Below are 20,290 nucleotides of genomic sequence, written 5' to 3' on the forward strand. Positions count from 1 at the left end.
AACACACACATTTAGATAGTGGAAAATGATTAATTTATATTTGTTTTTGAAGGTTTCACTTCTACCATGTGTGAATTGCACAAATGTTTTTTTTTTATATAAATTATTTTGTTACGCCAAAGAAGTATAACTTCTAATGCGTGTACACACACGTTTTTTTAAAGCACTTTTTGGATGTATAGAAGTAAAAAAATAGCTTTATATTTAGGTATGTAGTATATTTTCGGACTATTAGTGAAAAATAAGAAAAAACATTGCATGCTTGCATGCTATAAAATTTGTCTTTGTTTGCGATGTTTCTTACTAAAATTTGTTTATATTGTTAGAAGTTTGTTATTGCCAGTTATTCAAATTCATTTATTCATTTAGATAACACAATTTGCACGTATTAACGTCTGAAATAAATACATATTAAATGCTTCTAATTTTACTTTTACTGTCAGTTCCCATATCAAGGGCGAAGAACGGAAGAGAAGAACTGGCAATAAACTCTCAGCCGCTCTTTGTAATGGCCAAGTTATTTATTTAACACAATGTTTGTAAGGAGCTGCAACCCCCCCAACCCCATGGTATATACCATATACCATTACCCATACGTACATCTAGCATAATATGAAAACATTATGCCAGATGTACGTTACAAGGTAAAGAAATGAAATATTTGTGTCAAACTACAGTTACGAAAGTTTAGTGCCGCGCGTGGTGAGGTCAATGACTTCAGGTGAATGACCGAGACGCTAGTTAATTCAAGTTTACAATTAAATTGTCTGGGATTTTGAGACCCTGGATTACATAGGTCATAGTAATTTGTCTATTTATCTCAAGTGATCAGCTTTTTTTGTTATGCTATTTAAAGATGCTTTTAATAGTCAATGTTGTAGTCTGTTAACATAATATTAATTCCGTTAGATCTAATTGATAATAAATTACAGGTCCAAGAGCAAATTTTAACGCCAAGCACTCCATTCAACCGCCAAAGGAACAGGTTCAGAAGCAGAATACACCAACGGCGCCTGTTGTTATTCCGAAAATTGAGATATTTCCAAAGATGTAAGTTCATTGAATAATAAATGTTTCATAATGGTATACAACTTAAACTATAGAGAAATTAAATTTCTTTTAATGTTCGAAGACACGTATGATATATGACCCGTATTGCGTATATCAGTTCCTAATAGGACGACTATATATGTGCATAATACTTATGTGATTCTTAATCAATAATAATAGTAATAACTAATAATAGTTGATTTTCAATAGAAACTGTATTTGAAGAGGTTTTGTCAACTTGTGTAGTAAACTAAATTACATACAGAATTTTTGATTTTTTTATTTTACTTATTACATATGTTATGAGTATACGCTGAAGTTTTATAAATATTATTAAAAAATAATATTGAAATAATAATCCTTTATTGCTGACTCACTCCTGAAGGCGTAGGTTCTATCCCCGGCTGTGCACCAACGGACTTTCTGTCTATGTGCGCATTTAACATTCGCTCGAACGATGAAGGAAAACATCGTGAGGAAACCGGATTATCGTAGATTTTAATGGTCAAAGTGAGTTCTATGTTTCACATATAATTCAACACCTTTTTGTCTTCAATCACCGTGACCATGCAAGCTGCAAAGCACGTGAAATGTCGTGAAATAATTATAAGTTTATAATAATACATAGCTTCAATCCGTTGAAAAGTCTTTAAATATATTTATTTTATTTATACGCCATCTTTTGCAGGTTCATAGTGGCCACATTCGAAGTGGGAGACAAGTTCCTTCTGTCGGTGGAGGCCGATGCTAAGGAGTGTCTTTCGAAGCAGAAGGGCTTCATCTGCATCGCCCTTAACACTAGTTGTGAAGACAAGTACACTGTACTTTGCAGTGACTACTGTGTGTCGTGTAACGCGGAACCTGATACGTATACGTAAGTCATTTGTACGTATGTTCGTACTCAGTTAAGTTAATTGTTCTTATATTTTTAGTAATACAGTATATTATATATAGTATAGTATACAGTATATAGTGGGTTACATAATTTTATAGGCGTCCATGCGTTGGGTTTTCTCTCTGCCTAAAATATGGCGAGGGGGCTGATGGCTCATACCATGGCCATGCGTCATACTTTCGTTATACGTTACAGACCAAAACCGGGCGAATTGTTTTCATTCAACAACCGAGAGGACGAGGACAGTTGGTTCAGAGCCCGTTGCTTAAACTCAACGTCAGCCGCACTCATCGATGCTTCTCAGATAGCGTCATTGGCAGCTGGTATTTGCAAGAAGATTCCCAGCATCTATCAAGATATTCCCGAATTCTGCTGTGTGTTGGATGCTAATGTCTCGGTGAGGCGAATTTTATTTTAAATTGTTTATTGAATATACAATAATATTCATTATAAATATATAGGAGGAGGTAAGAGAAGTAGTGGCTTCAGCTTGCGACTCATCCTTGGCAGGTACCTTTTCCGGCGGTGCTTTTCTTTCTTTTTTTAAAGAGAAACTTTTATTACATCGTCTCGAACTTTTTCGTCTGTGTGTTGCAAGTCGCGTGACGGTCGGCCGCGGAGTAGGGATAAAGTGATAGCAGCCAAGGCCAATATAGGTTCGCAGCAGCTAACCGTGTAGTGTATACACTATTATTCATTTGTGCCTATTTGTTTAGTTAAACGGTAGCAATTACTGTATAAAGGTGTAGTTATATAAAGTCCTTATGCACTGTACATGTATTTGACAAATAAATAAAGTAACATTTGAATTGTTTGGATTCTTGCCTCGTTTTATAACCATACGAGCGGGAATCAATGAAATTTTGCATTGCATCATCATCACCTTGATGACTGGAAGTTTTCCCCAGCCCTATTTGCAAGGCACTTTTGCGTACTAGCGAACTGTGAATACGTCCTCCAACTATTCAAATTGTACTCCTCTCTGAAAGGCCGGCAACGCATCCACTTAAAATGGCTGTTCGTGGACTGAGACTTTTTTGGTCGTCCCGTTGCCTCGTTTGTTATTATTATTATTTTTATTTTTATAGAACAGGGGGCAAACGGGCAAGAGGATCACCTGATGTTAAGTGATATGTCCATGCACATGAATTGAATACATTTATTTTTATTGTATTATATAAATAAAATAAAAAAATGAAATTTCAGATCGGTGACCAACTATCAGCAACGATTATTACAAAGTTGTCGTGTGAGTCTGTTCGTGTGGATCTACAAAACGCTTCGACGAATGAAAAACTCGGACAAGCGACTGTAAGCAGGTGGTCGCCGGTTATCGAGGTTCCTATACAAACTGGCAATCGTTAGTATTTTTATTAAAGCTATATATATATAGCTATATACACTGGGTTCATATACATGCCCATGTACCTGGTGTCTCGAATCAGCATAGACTTAGGAATTGAATATTTAAATGTTTATAATAATTTTGCTAACATATGTTATAAGTATTACTATTGTGGGGTATAGAATTTGTAGGCACAACAATATGTGAAGGAGAAATATAATTAAAATCTCAGGCAAGCCTTGGAAAAACGACTCATTGTTTAATTCATTTTAAATATAATGTAAATGCTTACAGGGCATTGACTTAACCTAGATAATAAATGCAATGTTAGAACGATTGCGCCATATGTATAGGTATCTACACTATACTAACAATATATGGAATTAATGTTTACATGATTTTTAATTATATTTTAAATGACCCCTTTCGTTCTCCCTGTTACGCATCTTGTACAAATAATTCAATAATCTTTTAAATTTTGCTTTTTAACTTGATGTTTTGTTAGAATTATCTTAGTTTATAAAAAAACAGTGTTGGCCTAGTAGCTTCAGCGTGCGTCTCTTATACCTGAGGTCGTAGGTTCGATCCCCGGCTGTGCACCAATGGACTTTCTATGTGCGCATTTAACATTTCTTCGAACGGTGAAGGAAAACATCGTGAGGAATCCGACATGTCTTAGACCCAAAAAGTCGACGTGTGTCAGGCACTGGAGGCCGATCACCTACTTGCCTCTCATATTTAAAAATGATCATGAAACAGATTCAGAAATCTGAGGCCGAGACTTAAAGAGGTTGTAGCGCCACTGATTTTTTTTTATTTTATGGCAATGAAGTATAAATAAATATATTAATTTCACAGCCATCCCAAAAGTACCCAGACCGTCGATAACGAACAACTCTAGAGTGATTCTCATAGAAGCATTGAAGTTGGATGCCATTTATATTCGCTCAGCTGACACGGCCCGACAGTTCAATAGTGTGGTACAGGATGCGATACTTTGCGCTCAGAAAGGCAAGTATTTATAAATAAATATTTTTTTTTTCCCATTCATAATATATATCCCACTCAACTTCCGTTCGCCTTGCCCGATCACACTTTTCGTAACGCCTACGTCACGCGTTCGCCGGCTTACTCCCCATGTCAAGCGTGCGTAAAGAAGTTTCACTTCAAAAAGGACTGAAGTGTTTCTTGTATATAGAATATATAAATATATCTATATTCTACAAGTTTCGTCAGTCCTAAGCGTAAAACCAGTTTAAGCCAAGTTCGGAAGTTACAGCGTCATGAGAAGGCAGAAACATCGAAGGCACCTTGTAATTGTTCAAACATATTTAGATTTGCTTCGTTTCTTTTTAAATAATTTTATGGCTTTGTAACGAGACCTTTAAGCCAAGTCTTATTTTCTGTCACTAATTCACATGCTATTCTAACGTTCCACTTGTTTTCTTAAATCTTTCCTACGATATTTTTAATGCACTATAACACTTTATTCTTGAGAAAATCACACACTTCCATTGGCATTTAAAAATGGTTAATATCTTGTTATTACAGAAAGAGCAAACATTGTTATCTATTAAAGTTTATCGTTATGTTGTGACCAAGATTTGTTTGGTTTTTGATTGAAAAAGTGTAGTTTGTCACTTGTCAATAAATATTATTTCTTTCAGGCACACCCCTAAAGGAACCCCCAACTAGAGGCCAAGTGGTGATCGCGAAATATAAAGACGGAGTCTTCTCCCGAGCGCTCGTTCAACGAATCAACGCTTTACGAACCAAGTACCTACTGGAATATATCGAATTTGGTAAGTTTTTTTCATTTGAGGGCTCAGGGCAATTACGAAAATATCGCTCATAGCAACGGTAAACGCTAATTTGCAAATAAAGAATGCATGTAAGAATGCATATGATCCTAGAATTTGACAGATATGAAATCATATTTTTTTTTGATAAATATATGATAACTAACGACCCGCCCCGACTTCGCACGGGTGCAATGCTGATACTAAATACACTACAGAAAATCTGTGAACGTTGTATATAAAAATGTGGGTTATCCATAAGAGATAGACAAATACCATCAACTTTTCTGTAGACCTTTTCAATGTGTACAATACTTAGTACATTATTTTGATAAAACTCGTAGGGTTCAGCCTGCGTTTGCAATGTAAGCGGAAAAAATGTAATTATTTACGACATCACATTAGAAACCTCAAAAATAACAGTACTTCTCCACTATTTAATGGATGTTATTATACATTTAAACCTTTCTCTTGAATCACTCTATCTATTAAAAAAAACCGCATCAAAATCCGTTGCGTAGTTTCAAAGATTTAAGCATACAAAGGGACATAGGGACAGAGAAAGCGACTTCGTTTTATAATATATCGGCCTATGCTTGAAAACAAAATGCATCGAGGATTCCTACAAAAAGTTAATATGTTTATCTATTATTATTTTTTTAAGTGCTTACTTTTGCTGACAATGGGGAGTATGGGGGGGATAAATTGTAGTAAATCTCCTTACTTGAACGGCCTCAATTTAACAGACATTTTTATTTATTTAACTTTAAATATAATTTTTAGGTTATGTCGAAGCACAAACACTGGAAACACTATACCCATGTCCAGACAAGCTGAGTCTGGAGAACCAGCCCACAGTTGTGTCTTGTGTTAAGGTGAGCACAGAATACCCGGACATCACTGAACCTGCCAAGGAATATATCAACAAAGTACGGGATCAAGAATTTGAATTGATTTTGGTAAGTGATCAGCGAAGAGCGAACCAATTCTACTTAGGATTCATTAATAAAGAGCGCACGAATTTTTAAAAGGCCGGCATAGCACTCGCGAGTCCTCTGGCATTAAGGGTGTCAATGGGTGGTATCACTCAAGATCAGATGAGCCTGCTGCCTGTTGCCCCCTGTTCCATAAATAAATAAAAGTTGTAACTCTGATAATTATTTTTATTAAGATTTTTTTGGTTCTAAGAATAATAATTTTCAAGTATTTAATAATTTATTTTACTATTCCTTTATAATTAAAGATTTTTTTTAAAGCGTATGTCAGACACAGAAGACTGATGACCCGTGGATAATTATCACAAAACAGATACAGAAATCTGTGCCTCGTATTTGGTTCTACATAGATATGAAATATTCAAAGTCTGTTGTCTTGTTTTAGAATGTATATATAAAAAAATAAAAAATCTTGATATATGCGTCAAATAAATCAATTGTCGTGTATTGGTTAGCAAAGCGCCACTCACGCGTGCAATACAGATCATTAACAAAATTTCCATTGAGGTGGACCTATTTGTTTGTACGCTGGCTAAGTTCACAAGAGTTGCTTGCTATATTGTTAGTTATAGGATTTAGGAATTTAAGTTTAACTTTTTAATATTTGTATGTAGGTTAGTTGGTGTGGGTAATATAATGGAATTCTATTGCATTAGTGGTAACGGTTAAGATAGGAAAATTTAATGGAAAATAAATAAATATTTCAGACATTGGCAGATGCCCAAACGGCTCCAAGTGGCAGTGAAGTCAGCCTGACCCTGGAGAAGAATAAAGAGAGCTTCAATCGACAAGTTGTGGAAATGTGCAAACCGGGGTGGAAGTTGATGGAACAGAAAGGGACTGATGTCGTTGGTATGATTTTTCACAAATAGTTAAACTTCATAATGGACAATTAAATAACAGTGTGTCCTATATATAAGTGATTTCTTTACATATATTTTATTTAATTTTTATATTTCATTAAACGAATTTAAAAATTGACCTTCAAGAAAAGAGCGTTTCCAATTCTTAAAAGGCCGGCAACGGACTCGTGAGCCCTCTGGCATCGAGTGTCCATGGGCGGCGGTATCACTTTACATTAGGTAAGCCTCCTGTTCTATAAAAACAAAATAAAAAATATACACATATATTATTCTGTTAACTATGTCTTACGTGTTTTGCTGTGCCAATATTTGTTTTGTGTTTTTTTTAAATTTTTTGCAAGTTCTGGTATGTGCTTGGATCATCTTCATGAAACAAGTTGAAAATTGCCGCATTTGACTTCCGTATGTCAAAAGGATATTAGATTTATTTTTGTATGTTGCCTTAATAATTGCAATTATTTTCAGAACTAGCACCAATAATGTATTATGACATAGACTACGTGACCGTGCCATCTTCAGGGTGCGAATTCATAGTACTAGATATTGGCACGCTCTTCGACGGCCTCCTAAGCGGATATCCGGCTGACACGCCACGGGCATCCTTCATCATGGATAATTTACCAGATTTGGTCAGTAAAAGTATGTTTACTAGTAGGACACTACATCAAAAGAAGTTTAATTCGAGTCCTTCAAGTAAAGAGCGTACCAATTGTTAAAAGACGGCAACGCACTCTCGAGTCTTCTGGCATTGAGAGTGTCCATGGGGTATCACATCAGGTTAGCCCGTTTGCACCATATTCTATAAAAAAAGGAAAATACATAAACTCGTAAATTTCAGGAATTTTTCAAATTACTTTCCGATAAACGGAATTTGATCTAAAAATCAGCACTGACATCGATTTAAACGACATTCAAAATTTGATGTTTATTTATTTTATTAAATAAATGTTTAATGTATTATAATTAAAAAAAGTTGAAAGTTATATATATATATATATATTTCTTCAAAAAGTTTTATGGAGTACATAAATAATTTGTAAATTATTATTAATTTTTTCGAATATATTCCATTTCAATTCAAAATAAAATTGTCAAAATTACATTAATTTAATGTTTTACATAATTAATTGATATTGCGCACCGTAGCCCACCCTGAAACACTGAAACAGCAATCCGTACTGGGATAGAGCCTTAAAGGCTAATCCTAATAAATCTGTTTCCAGATGGCAGCATACTGCAACAGCGATTTGGGCCGGGATCCATATTTGCCTCTGACTAACGAACTCTGCATCGCGAAGTTGCCTCCACGTAAGTATTTTAAATTTAGGTTTAACGACATTATTTTCACACTTACATGAGAAACAATATTTCAGGTAAACATATCAAATCAAATCAAAATTTATTTTTTTATGTAGGTAACAATGTACACTTATGAACGTCAAAAAAAAAAGAAATATTAAATGAATTTAATTTTACATTTACTGCAATTTTACATTGTAGTCGTTCAATATTTGCACATGCCCGTTTGTCCCCTGTTCTATAAAAAAAATAATCACAAATGTACGTAAATGTACGTACCCAAAATTAATAGAAACCAAATATACACGAATAAAACCAATTATAAGAAGATCAAATTAAAAGTAATTTTGTTTGACATATTCATCCAGACTCGATTTGAATGCATTGAATTGAAAGAAGTAATATTTTTTTATATTTGTGGGTAGTTTATTATACAGCTGTGCGTCTTCGTAAGTTACAAAAACTTTTTTTTGCCGTAGTTTGTGCGTATTTTAGGTAGTGCAAGATAGCTCGTTCGACAGGCTATAGTATTGTCTTTTATTAACATAGCTTTTACACAAAGAAAACACTTTTTTACCGGATTAAAGCCATGTATTATTGTAAACTTATAATTATTTAACATAATTTTAAATTTATCCGACGTTTCGCGTGCTTTACAGCGTGCGTGGTAAATAAGTGTTTTCTTTAAATGTGTAAAAGATATGTTAATAAAAGACAATACTATAGTTTAAATTATTTTTGACGTTCATAAGTGTAATTGTTAACTATATTAATAAAGATATTTTGATTTGTGAATTTGGAATGCAAATTCAGCTAGTTAGTTGCAACAGTTACATAATATAGTCGGTTCAAACTTCAAACATTAACGAATGTTTAACCAACCAACCATATATTACTAAATACTTTTAACTAATACCTAATTCGGGTGTGTGAGATATGTGGTGAAGATTCAGGTGATTTAAAAAAAAAATTCTTAATACCACTTATATCAGTCTACCGTCTGACATAGTTCTGGTGACACTTGGTAATTCTATTTTCAGATGAAGAATGGTTCCGTGCGGTGATGCTGGAACAGGAAAATGGCGCTGGTGGAACTGAGGCGATGGTGGCGTACATCGACTATGGGAATATCGCCACGGTACCCATCAGCGTCTTGAGGAAAATGGTGCCGGAGTTTGTCGAGAATATACCCGCGTTGGCTTCGACTGTGAAGATCAGAGGTGATTCGATTTGATTGAGAGAAAATTATTTTAATTAAATAAAATCTATGTAAGGGCTGAAAAGTAAAGTGAAATGCCACTAGTTTTTAAAGTTGTACTTCTTTTGGCGCGATGAAGAAAAATGATGAGAGTGAATTTTTACGATATGTGCGCACACCAACACCTAAATTCGACATCGTAAAGTTAGGTCTAGATGCGATGGAAATCGATCACTATGTTCAAGTTGTATATTCTAGTAATTTTAAATTTAGAACACCTGTTATTAACAGTGTGAATAAATAAATTTTGGTGTTTTTAAATCAATTTCATATACGACGGTGATAGTATTTACTAATAAATAATTTATTTATTTAAATAAAATCTTTTCGATTAATTTTAATATTTATCGTTTATCACTACTGCTTTTAGTAACTTTTTTCCATACGCCAAAGAAGTATAACATCTAACGCGTGTACATAAGTACACACACTCTTTTTTTTTACTCACAGTTAACTTGCTCCTTAAAATAAAAAGAAATAGAAATGTGTCAGTTTTAAATGTACTATTAATTTACACAAATGTCTTTTGTTCAGATTTCCCAAGTTCTCCAACTGAAGCAATGGTGGAACGCGCATTGGAATACCTGCAATTGGACGATTTGGACCGGGGTCGTCTAACAATTAAAAATTGTACCAAAACCGGAAAGAATACTTACGAAGTAGACGCGCCGGGGCTCATAGCTGTGATGAAGGGGAAATTATAAGGTTGGAAGACATCAGCTTAGATCGAGATTTTTTTTTTATTTTTTTTTTTGCGCACTTAAATACAAAATGGTTGATCAAGAAGAAGCTTGCGGTGCCATATCATACATATTTATGGTATGGCAATGGATTGTATAAATTGTGTCTATAGGAAACTGTATTAATAAGTATGAAATGTTTTTTTCGTTTTAAAATTTGAAAAACTCATTTTTTACGTACAGTACGTACTTTTTTTTTAATACAGGCTTAGTATTAAATAGTTAGTTTTATATCCAAGGTTTGGTGTATATATAGTTAGATTTATATCAAGGTGTTTTACTATTTTAGTCTGAAGGTATCATACCTTCGTAAGTCGAAACTTAGCGCTAAGTATGACTGCTATTGTCTAAAATATTAGTTTTGACTTAAGGCATTCTCAAACTCAAATTTACTTTTTATAGGTAACCAAGTACACTTATGAACGCTAATAGAAAAGATAGTATTGTCTTTTATTAACATAACTTTTACACATTTAAAGAAAACACTTTTTTTACGGACTAAAGTTATGTATTATTGTAATTTAAATGATGTTTAAATAATTATAAGTTTACAATAATACATAACTTTAATCCGTTAAAAAAGTGTTTCCTTAAAATGGAAAAAATGTTAAATTGATTCTAAAATTACATCTACTACCAGTCAAGTCAAGGGCGTAGAGCGGGCATGAAACTCCTTCTAACTCTTTTTAATCGCCGTTTTGACCCGCGATTGATTTTTGTCTGTTGAATCTCTAGGCAGACATAAGCAATATTATTTTAATTAATATTGCAAATTGAAGTAATGTTGTATCAATCTTGCTTTGCTGTTTGTTTAGCACTTTTCCATATTTTAACGTCACTGTTTTAATTAAAAATTTTCAAAGGCTGTTTTTTTGGTCATTTTCGCCTTGTCTTTTCCTGCTACCATGGCAACTATTTTTTATTTGATATTGATTAAATATTCGTTATTGATATCTCAATATCAAAAAACCAAACTGTATCTCAGTACAGTTTGTTTTATTCTTGGAGTAAAATCCCGCTGTTGGTCTGAAAGGGCTTAACAGATTAGCTTCGGCGGACTATTCTCGCGTCGTTGAATACGCGGGGCACCGCGTGGGAGTTGCCTCCTTTCACAGCGTTTCAGTTTTTCGCACCTCTACAATGGGGCGGTGGCTGAATTGGGCGGAGCCAAGCTTAGGTCGGTGTGTTGACAGCCGACGTGGGGTGGGCAAGCGTTTGAGTGCGCGATGTGGTTCCGCGCTAAGATTCGCGGGAAGCGGCGCTTGAACTCGGGAGAGACAAGTGTGACAAGTGTGAGGTGTCCGCTCTGTCAAACATTTCCCTTGGCGGCTATTTGGATGTGCGTAGGCCTTCTATACGGAGGTCCCTGGCGATGGTGGCGTTACGTACGCAGTACGCACAACCGAGCGTCGACCACCGCAAGGTCTTTTGTTGTATCTCGTGTAGACGCTTCTTTTGGGTGTTTGCTGTGAGTGTGTTCGCGGGGTAGGTCAATGTGTATATCGTTTTCTACTATTTGTCAAAAGTACGACGAATACGTCATCGCCTGCTATTGTTTTTGCAGCGCCATCTAGCGGTGGCATTGCAGTACAGCAGTTTTCTTCATTTTTTACATTTTAAAATATCATGCTTTATAAGTAATGTGATATTTTCTTCAAATTTGTTTAGAGCCTTAACCATTAGTTTTACTGTCTTAAGGGGAATTTTATAATACTTCCATCTTGTAACAGTATTGATGGTTTTGGTCTTCGATGGTTTGGTCGATGGTTTCTCCAATAATCTCGTCTCCACATTCTAAGAATGAGTCATATGAAGATACTAAATTTTCTTGAAATTGGATCTTATTTAAGAATCGCATGGGATTTTTAGGATTTGCGTGACGGTGGTTTTTTGTACCTTACTTGATGATAACATGAAGATTAAATCAAAAAATCGTGTCTGAAAGTAAAAAGAAATCTTGTCATAAAATCATTAAATATCTACACAATACATACACAACACTTTTTTCACGTACGAAAAGTCACGGTGCCAAGCGATTGTACTACTGACGACTCTCACTCTCATGTCCTATAACCCCTAGGTGGGGCACAGCGAGTCTCCATCGCGATCGGTCTTCGGCCTCGTATTTCACCTTGCTCCAAGTCCTACCAGCTCTCTTTGCCTCGTCTGCTATTGTACGGCGCCTGGTTTGCTTGGGACGGCCACGCCTTCGCTTTCCTTGCGGGTTCCAATCAAGTACCTGTATGTAAGTGTATGGCCTATCCAATTCCACTTTCGCCTCTTGATCTTGGTTTCACGGCCGCGCTCCCAAAGTTGCTCGTTAGAGATTTTTTCAGGCCAGTAGATGCCCAGAATATGGCAAGAACAGCGGTTGACGAAGACTTGGAGTCGGTGCGTGGTGGTGATGTCTTTGGTGACCTTCCACGTTTAACACCCATAAAGCAGCACAGACTTGGCGTCACGTCAAGACTACTAATGTAATTAATATTATTTTTTGGCAATATTTTTCATCCATACCATGGATTTGTTCTCTTGGTCTATTCTCTATGACATTGTCACTTTTCCAAAATGGACCATTTTCACGTCATATTTAGTGTTCCTATATCGCACGCGGTTAGGTAACACACTTGTTTTTCGTGGCTGAGTTTATAGGCTTGGTTGAAGTTAAGGAACTTTAAAAAAAAAATTGTTTCTCAAATTTTTATTTAACAAATGAGTACCCCAAGAGACAATTGTGTTGGGGTTGACTCCCTTATCTATATAAATTCTAAAAAGAATGCCTGTCCCAAACTAGCGAATTCGCACCAAAATGTTCACTTGACTGTTGAGCTCAAGATTAAGGGCATGCTCTGAACCTGGGCATTAAATGGCCACTCAGTTTTCTTCTTTCCTGCCTTGGATAAGGATGCGTGAGACGTCACGCATACTTATATATATACATATAACCGAGTAGTTAATTAGTTGACTACAGAGGTCAGACAGATGATTGAACGTTTGAAAGATAGATACTAAACCCTCATGACATCCTTGTTTAAATGTTAGTCTTTCTAACCAGTTCTATAGTGAAAAGATTTTAGTTTAAGTATTATAATATTTAAACTTAAATCTTATCACTACACATTTAAACACAATTTTACAGAAACGATTGGGTGGGTAGTTACAAAACTAATTAGTTTTTCTGAATTCGGAGGTAGTTATAAAAGTATTTTTGTAGGGTACCTCAAGTACCCATTGTTATTGTAATAACAAATAAGTTCTCACTGTTTAAAAATCTTTGTATGATTTTTTCACATTTATTTTGTGTTAAAATTACATAATCTTCGTTTTAAGTTTGTATAATAAATTAGTTTAAATTTGAATGTGTTTTATTCTTATTATTACTTTTAAGTCTAATTACATGGCACACACACATTTCAGCGTGGCAAATGTATTATATCATGGTTGGTATACATTTTGAGAATAATATACTCATTATGGTCTTAATAGATATTTATTTATTTATAAGTTCTAAAACAAATTATACAAGAAAATGTGCAGTGGCGTAGCTACCTTGGTTGACCCGGTGCGGAAGTTGGTGGCGTCACCCCATCGAAAGTAAAAAGCAATAAATTTTATATGATAAAGGACATGTATGATTAATTAAAAGATCTCGAGTATGGGAGGAGGAATCCCTCATGACAGCGTCAGGGTCTGCGGGAATCCCCAAATTCTACATAGAGCTGAGCTAGTGCTAGTAGCGGAATCCCTGATAAATATAATGTTATGCTAGTTATTTTTTTTGTTTGTTCGTACATTGTTCTTAAGAGACCGGGTGGGTGTAACAACAACAAAGAGAACACCCGGTGCAGCCCACTTCCGCCTTGCTACGAAAATGTGACATCACAAATTTTACACACATACACATCAATTATAATAAAACATAAGCGAGCTAGTAAGGGTAAAAATAAACACTACCACAAAATACTAATTAAAATGAATAATAATAATTTAAACAATGTAATTCAAATCTTAAAGTTACGATAAATTTAAAGACTTGTAAAATGTATCAATATTTTCATGCATCTGAGCTATCAAGTTGTAAGAGCGAGATAGCGTCTTGACTGGACCATTAAAAGTAGCAGATACGCGAGCCGTAGGTACGTATAAAAGACTTAGTTGTAATAACCCAGGAATACAAAGGAAGGAATATTTTGTAAGGAGGTTAGTATGAGTATTAATGTTAAAATATTTTATACTGAGTGAAACTGACTGACAGTGCCGGTTTTAGCACTACTAGTACTAGCGCCATGGGCGAGATTTAAACGGCGCCCCCTAACTTCAATTCAAACCCATATGAAAAAAGGTAAAAGATATAATAAAAAATCCCATTTATTAAAAAAAACCTAATAAAATTTGATTTTTCTAACCTTTCAGTCGGCGAATTCTTTTTCGAGGTTTTCAGCAATTTCATTCTCGATTGACAAAGTTGCCAAGTTTGTTAATCTGGATCGCGATATTGTCGATCGCAGATAGGTTTTTATCAGCTTAAGTTTAGAAAAACTCCTCTCACTAGCAACTGTTATAGGTATAGTTAATAATATACGCATTGCTATCCATATATTTGGATACAGTTCTTGTAAGTTGCGATCTTTGATAAAATTTAAAACAAAAACACGGTAGCCATATTCTGAACAGTGAAAATGATTTCAGCCTTATGAGTTCATCACAAAACATACACCCATCTATATCTGGATATATAGGGACAACTTTATATCCGGCGCCCTGGGCGGTTGCCCAACCGCGCCCCACCGTAACGCCGCTACTGCTGACTAACACATATTTTTTAATGAACCAGATGAAGTAGACCACGCAAGTACACGCCAAGCTTTCATTTATTCAGTACAGAGTACAGTTAGTACTTTGAACGTTTGTAAAGAACCCTCACTCCTCTCTATCTTAATAATAAGATAGATATGAAATAATCTGTTTATTTATCCTGGGGCATAGCACTATTATCACTTCGACCTAAAAAGTCTTCTCCAAGTGGTTCAAGTCATAGCCCATCATATAACTGCTTTGGATAAAACTAGAAGCCTAAGGACCTGTTTCACAATGTATGGATAAAGTGTCAAATAGCTATGCAACACATAAATTATTCGAAAGATTAAAGTTCCAAATAAGATACTTCGAATTTCATGACGTATAGCGCTATCTGACAGTCGTGAAACGCAAAAATACTATTTATCCTACGAATAAGTAAATAGCTTATTTGGAACTTATCCGGACATTGTGAAACAGGTCCTTAATAGATTGTTTTGACATCCAAGTTAAACAATTAAACTATTGTGACTACTTGTAAGATACATTGTATTTTCATTTTGTAGCCTAGTTAATATCTTAATTAAATACATTTCGCATTGACAAAGTCCCTTAAGTAAGGAAAATTAGACAAGAAATTGAACGACCTGAAGGATGATGGATCTCACTTTTTACTTTTTTTTGACAAATTGCGTTTTAGCGTAAATATTTAAGTGATTTTAAGCGTATAGCTTAGTGCGAAAACGATAATTTGATGTGATAGAAGCAGTTTGGAATTTGTGCACAGCGCTGTCGGATAGCGAAGCGAGTAGAGTATTTAAATAGGTCACTCGCTCAATTTCAGAAGGTGATCAATTAAACAACAAATGCAGTTTGCCCCTTACAGCTCTGGGCGGTTTACAGAATTTCATTTAATAATTTTCACAAAACAATCGCACTATTCAAGCGGGCGTAGAACGAAGAGTAGGCATTAAAACAACACATTAACTTTTATTAGTAAAATTATTTATGAAACTTATCAACGTCCTTATGTTACTGAATGTTATGCTAAGTAACCTAATTTTGATATTTTTCTATTGAGATAGAACTCATTTCATTCTAAATCAAGACATGAAAGATCTGGGGCGTGGCCGTCGGCTACCATCCATTTAAGCGGCCTCCTTTTTACTTTTATTTACAGATTCAAGAAAACATTTATTGTTTATGCCTTTGTTTAATTTTTATTTTGCCGGTATACCTTTCATCCATATGATCATAGATCAAGTCAGGGGTCTGTGGTCGCTCTAAGAACTTTTTGAATGATTTCAACAGCTTTTGCTTCTCCAGAATCCTATCCTTTTTGGAACTTTTGGAGATTGCTGTCAACGTCGTATCTATCCAGGCCTCGTAATATGGAATTGTCAGTTTATTAACGGAACTAGGCGCCCATTTCGCGACTTCTGTCGGTGGAGATTCGCCTTTCTTGACAAAAACAGGTGACGGAAAACTTCTTTTTTTACGAAACTTCTTTTTCTTCTCTTTACTAGAATTCGATATATTTGTAGTTTTATCGCATGATTTAACTTTTTCTTTTTGCTTAACAATGGGTATTTTTATTTCTATAGGCCTTGTTTCCCGCTCTTTAAGGTCTGTAAATGTTACGGCTTTGTAAACTTTTGCATCGTGTTTCGAACGGATAGTAGTAATGACGGGCCGACGCGAACTTTCGGATTTCTTCAGAGAATCCTTTGTTCTGGTACTGACTGATTTATTGTCTATTATCTCCTTGCTCTGTTTCTTGTAATCCGGGGTGTCTAGAATTAGTTTAATGTATTAGATTTTTCTATAACTACTAAAAAAATGATTTTGTTTACTATCTATTAAAAGGTGCTTACCAATTTGTGGGCTCACTTCCTTTAAATTAGAGCTAACTTTACTTTTAATAAAATGTTTTTCCTTTATTTTGTTTCTTTCGTTAGCGTCCAATGTTTTTGTGTTTCTTTTGCTACATTCATCACTATCTTTATTTGCTTCTTTATTTTGTTTAAATTTTAAAACTTCATTTATCTGAGATTCTATAGCACTATCTACAAATTCATCCTGAATGTGTCGTTGTCTTGGTTTTTGCAATATCTCACTGTGATTTAGTTCCTTATTACACCTTGTATATTCGTTACTAAGAAGGTAACCTAAATTCATTTTATCTAATGTATGTTTTAATACATCACGTTGGACCAAATTTGATGTTTCAGTCGATTGCAATACTTTTCCACCATTGGCCTTTGGTCTTTCTAATTTATTATTAATATTTGATACATTTGATAAATTGTTATCTTTAGATTTGTGATCAGAATACAATTTGAGGTTTTGGATGTAAGTTTTTACTCTTGATCTTACATTGATAGGCTTAGAAACAGTTTCTTCAGTTTTGGACTTAATTTCATTCGTTTTAACTGAAGTTTTATTTCCTAATTCATTCCTATCGGGTGTAAAATGCTTTATAGTATCGTTATCAACATTTAATTTTGTATTGCGTGGTTGTATCTCACATCTATTTTTTCGAATATCCGCGATAGTACGAGATTTAAGGAGTATTTTCTTTGAATCACCTCTGTCAGCAAGATATAGACCATTCGTCAAGCGCGAATTTAACAATTTATCTTCAAATTTTAAAATGTCCCCTTGGGCTGTTACTTTAGCTTTTTGTTCATTTATTCGTTTGGAATTTATCTTTTCCATTTGCCTAAATAATATTTTATGGTTAACTAAAAATTTTGTATGCCGTTGCCAGCTAGATGATATAACCGTCAATTCTGTCTTATTATATAGATAAATTATTAGACATAATTATATAGATAAAAAATTATTTAATTATTGTAATTAATGTTTATTGTGAAAATTAATATATAGTACCTATCGCAGAGAGCTACTTTCATTATTTGTATCACTTATATTTATTACTTTAAGATTACTTTTACTAGAAATCAAATGTACATGTTAAATAATCTACGTTTCGTAATGGCAATAATTCAAACTCTTTACTACTTATACATTGGCCATTTACTGTCTGAAACCAGCCGTCAAAAACCATCAAAATCTGCAAGTAATGAAGTCTTAAAAATAAAAAATCCCAAAAAAATACAAGCACTTAACCATGGATCTAAAAACCACCGTGGTTAAATCTAAGTCATCAAACGGTAGGGTTTCAAACAAGCGAGAACAACAGAAGTTTACTAAAAGTGATGCAGGATTTCAACCATTATGTATGAAAAAACGCGGCGTATATGTTGAAAATAAAGATGATAAACTTATTGATATTTATGGTAAGTTGTAATGATATTGGTGTACCCATTAAAATCTATAAAATAGTGGTGGTGGTGGTACACCAGTAACCCCAAAGTCTACCTTTGAGTAAATATAAAATCTATACGGATAATCAGGTAATGTAATGTAACAATTTTGTTTTCTAGAAAATAATGATGCCGAAACCAAGAAGAAACCCCCGCCACGACCACGGCCAGGCCAAAAGAAGTTCCTTACATCCGTTCTTAATATATTGTCTAAATCAACCACGGGTACACAATATCCAGACAGCGAACAGATCAGCGCCAGGAAGAAAACAAGCAAAATACAGAAAAAAAATTATCAAGAATCAGAAGCATACCACGATGATTATATTGAAACAACAACTAAAACGAAAAAACCGAAGAAGTACAAATCAAAAATATTAAATGGTGATAGCTATATTTCATTTAATGATAAATTTGTTGTTTTACAATCAAAAAAAGATATTATACATACTCCATCAAATTTCTCCGAAAACTTTCCGATAAGTGAATCAACTAATCCTATTAGAGAGCTGTTAGAAAATAATATTTATAGTGGTGTAGCCGAAGGTTTAGCCAAAGAAATACTAGAGGGTCGATCTGAAACTCCTGTTATCAATCCAGACGATCCTTCGACATTAGTCTCAGACACACCGAAAGACGATAAGAAAATATACAACTTCTTTGTTGATTTACTTGAAACTACATTCGATGTATATAATGTAGAAACTGAGCAGGCGAAATCCAAAGACTCAATTTTGGAGATTGAAGAAACAGTGGCCAAAAAATTAAATTTTAACATCGATACAACTGAAAAGGAAGAATGTCATGGTCACGACCATGATTTGAAGTTTCAAATACAGGAAGATAATATATATGAACCGGTTTACACGAACCAAAAACCTAAAGCTAAAAATAAATTTTCAAAACGTTGCCTTCACTCTCGTTCATTCGTATACTCTCAACCACTTCCGAAATCGAATAGTCTTGTCATAAAGAAGAAACCACAGACTATGCATTCTAAGAAAAATGACCTATTGAACACAATAAAAGAAGAACTAAAGATGGATTTCATGACATATGAGGAGCCGCAAAACTTATTTCAGGCCTTACGAAACATGGCGAAATATAAAAGAAAGTGCCAGGGAAAAAAAACAATACATTTCGAACAAAATGATAGCAATATTAATGATGAATGCATTTTCAGCCGTGACATATTTTCAGATAAAAAGATAGCAAATCGTAAAATCCGAAAGGAAAAAGTAAAAGTCGAGAAAGAACCTCACTCTGTAGCAAAGAAAATTAAAACGAAAAGGGAACCAGATAATAATATATCTAGTCATTCATTACAAGTTTACGGTATCGAGTATGAAAATAATTATGACGACCCAAATTATACAAGCTTTACTAATATCTCTGAAGTTGATGATTTTAATGGATCTTTTGGAGTTTCTGCCTCTTCTCTAGATATAAAGGGATTTTATTCATTAATACAATAATAAATTGTAACTGCCAATATTTTTTGTTATATTAGTAACGCGATAAGTTTCATGCTTTTAATTAACAAGTATGCCTTGAGAATGACAATGGCTGCACTGAACGCGGTAAAGCTATACAAACACAATATGTAAACTCATGTAAATTAAATGTAATCCCACTGCAGCCACTTTCGAGGTCGTGCTAGGCAATAATGCCTAAACTGCGTTTAAATACCTACTTTCATTGTATGCATAAAGTTCAATACTTATCATATTATTGAACTTACAATACAAAACTTTACTCAAATTTAAGTATTCCATGATACCACAGATGAAATAGTGATTAACATGTCGTCAGTCGTCACTGCCATCCGTTAAAAGTTTTGTAGAGAAACACGTGACAACTGACAACGACAATACTCAGTTTTCAGTCCAAAATTCAAATAGTCTGGGGATTTGAATCTTA

The 20,290-nt window shown here is 34.4% G+C and overlaps 3 protein-coding genes across 4 annotated transcripts in view; 2 read left to right on the forward strand and 1 right to left on the reverse strand.

Annotated features, from left to right (window-relative positions):
- The window catches only part of LOC110997302, a 30,857-nt gene extending 20,196 nt beyond the window's left edge, over window positions 1-10,661 (forward strand). For both annotated transcript variants that reach the window (XM_022265400.2, XM_045633177.1), the window contains exons 15-26: window positions 933-1,050; window positions 1,739-1,924; window positions 2,141-2,342; window positions 3,152-3,305; window positions 4,149-4,301; window positions 4,958-5,092; window positions 5,873-6,048; window positions 6,792-6,936; window positions 7,413-7,576; window positions 8,171-8,255; window positions 9,287-9,466; window positions 10,039-10,661. In XM_022265400.2, coding sequence (XP_022121092.2) covers window positions 933-1,050; window positions 1,739-1,924; window positions 2,141-2,342; window positions 3,152-3,305; window positions 4,149-4,301; window positions 4,958-5,092; window positions 5,873-6,048; window positions 6,792-6,936; window positions 7,413-7,576; window positions 8,171-8,255; window positions 9,287-9,466; window positions 10,039-10,208 — 1,868 coding nt within the window. In that variant the 3' untranslated portion in view covers window positions 10,209-10,661. The remainder of the gene's footprint in view (window positions 1-932; window positions 1,051-1,738; window positions 1,925-2,140; window positions 2,343-3,151; window positions 3,306-4,148; window positions 4,302-4,957; window positions 5,093-5,872; window positions 6,049-6,791; window positions 6,937-7,412; window positions 7,577-8,170; window positions 8,256-9,286; window positions 9,467-10,038) is intronic.
- Window positions 10,662-15,980: 5,319 nt separating this feature from the next.
- On the reverse strand, window positions 15,981-17,811 carry LOC110997304. The gene is made up of 2 exons (XM_022265401.2): window positions 16,916-17,811; window positions 15,981-16,834 (listed from the first exon to the last, which is right to left on the reverse strand). Exons 1-2 carry the CDS (start codon window positions 17,757-17,759, stop codon window positions 16,236-16,238), a joined length of 1,443 nt encoding a protein of 480 aa, XP_022121093.2. The 5' UTR covers window positions 17,760-17,811; the 3' UTR covers window positions 15,981-16,235.
- Window positions 17,812-17,968: 157 nt separating this feature from the next.
- Window positions 17,969-20,223, forward strand: LOC110997310. The gene is made up of 2 exons (XM_022265408.2): window positions 17,969-18,343; window positions 18,491-20,223. The coding sequence occupies exons 1-2, from the start codon at window positions 18,175-18,177 to the stop codon at window positions 19,843-19,845; spliced, it is 1,524 nt and encodes a 507-aa protein (XP_022121100.2). The 5' UTR covers window positions 17,969-18,174; the 3' UTR covers window positions 19,846-20,223.
- Window positions 20,224-20,290: the final 67 nt, after the last annotated feature.

Source organism: Pieris rapae, chromosome 22, assembly GCF_905147795.1.
Source record: "Pieris rapae chromosome 22, ilPieRapa1.1, whole genome shotgun sequence".
In the NCBI taxonomy this organism is placed as follows: Eukaryota; Metazoa; Arthropoda; class Insecta; order Lepidoptera; family Pieridae; genus Pieris; species Pieris rapae.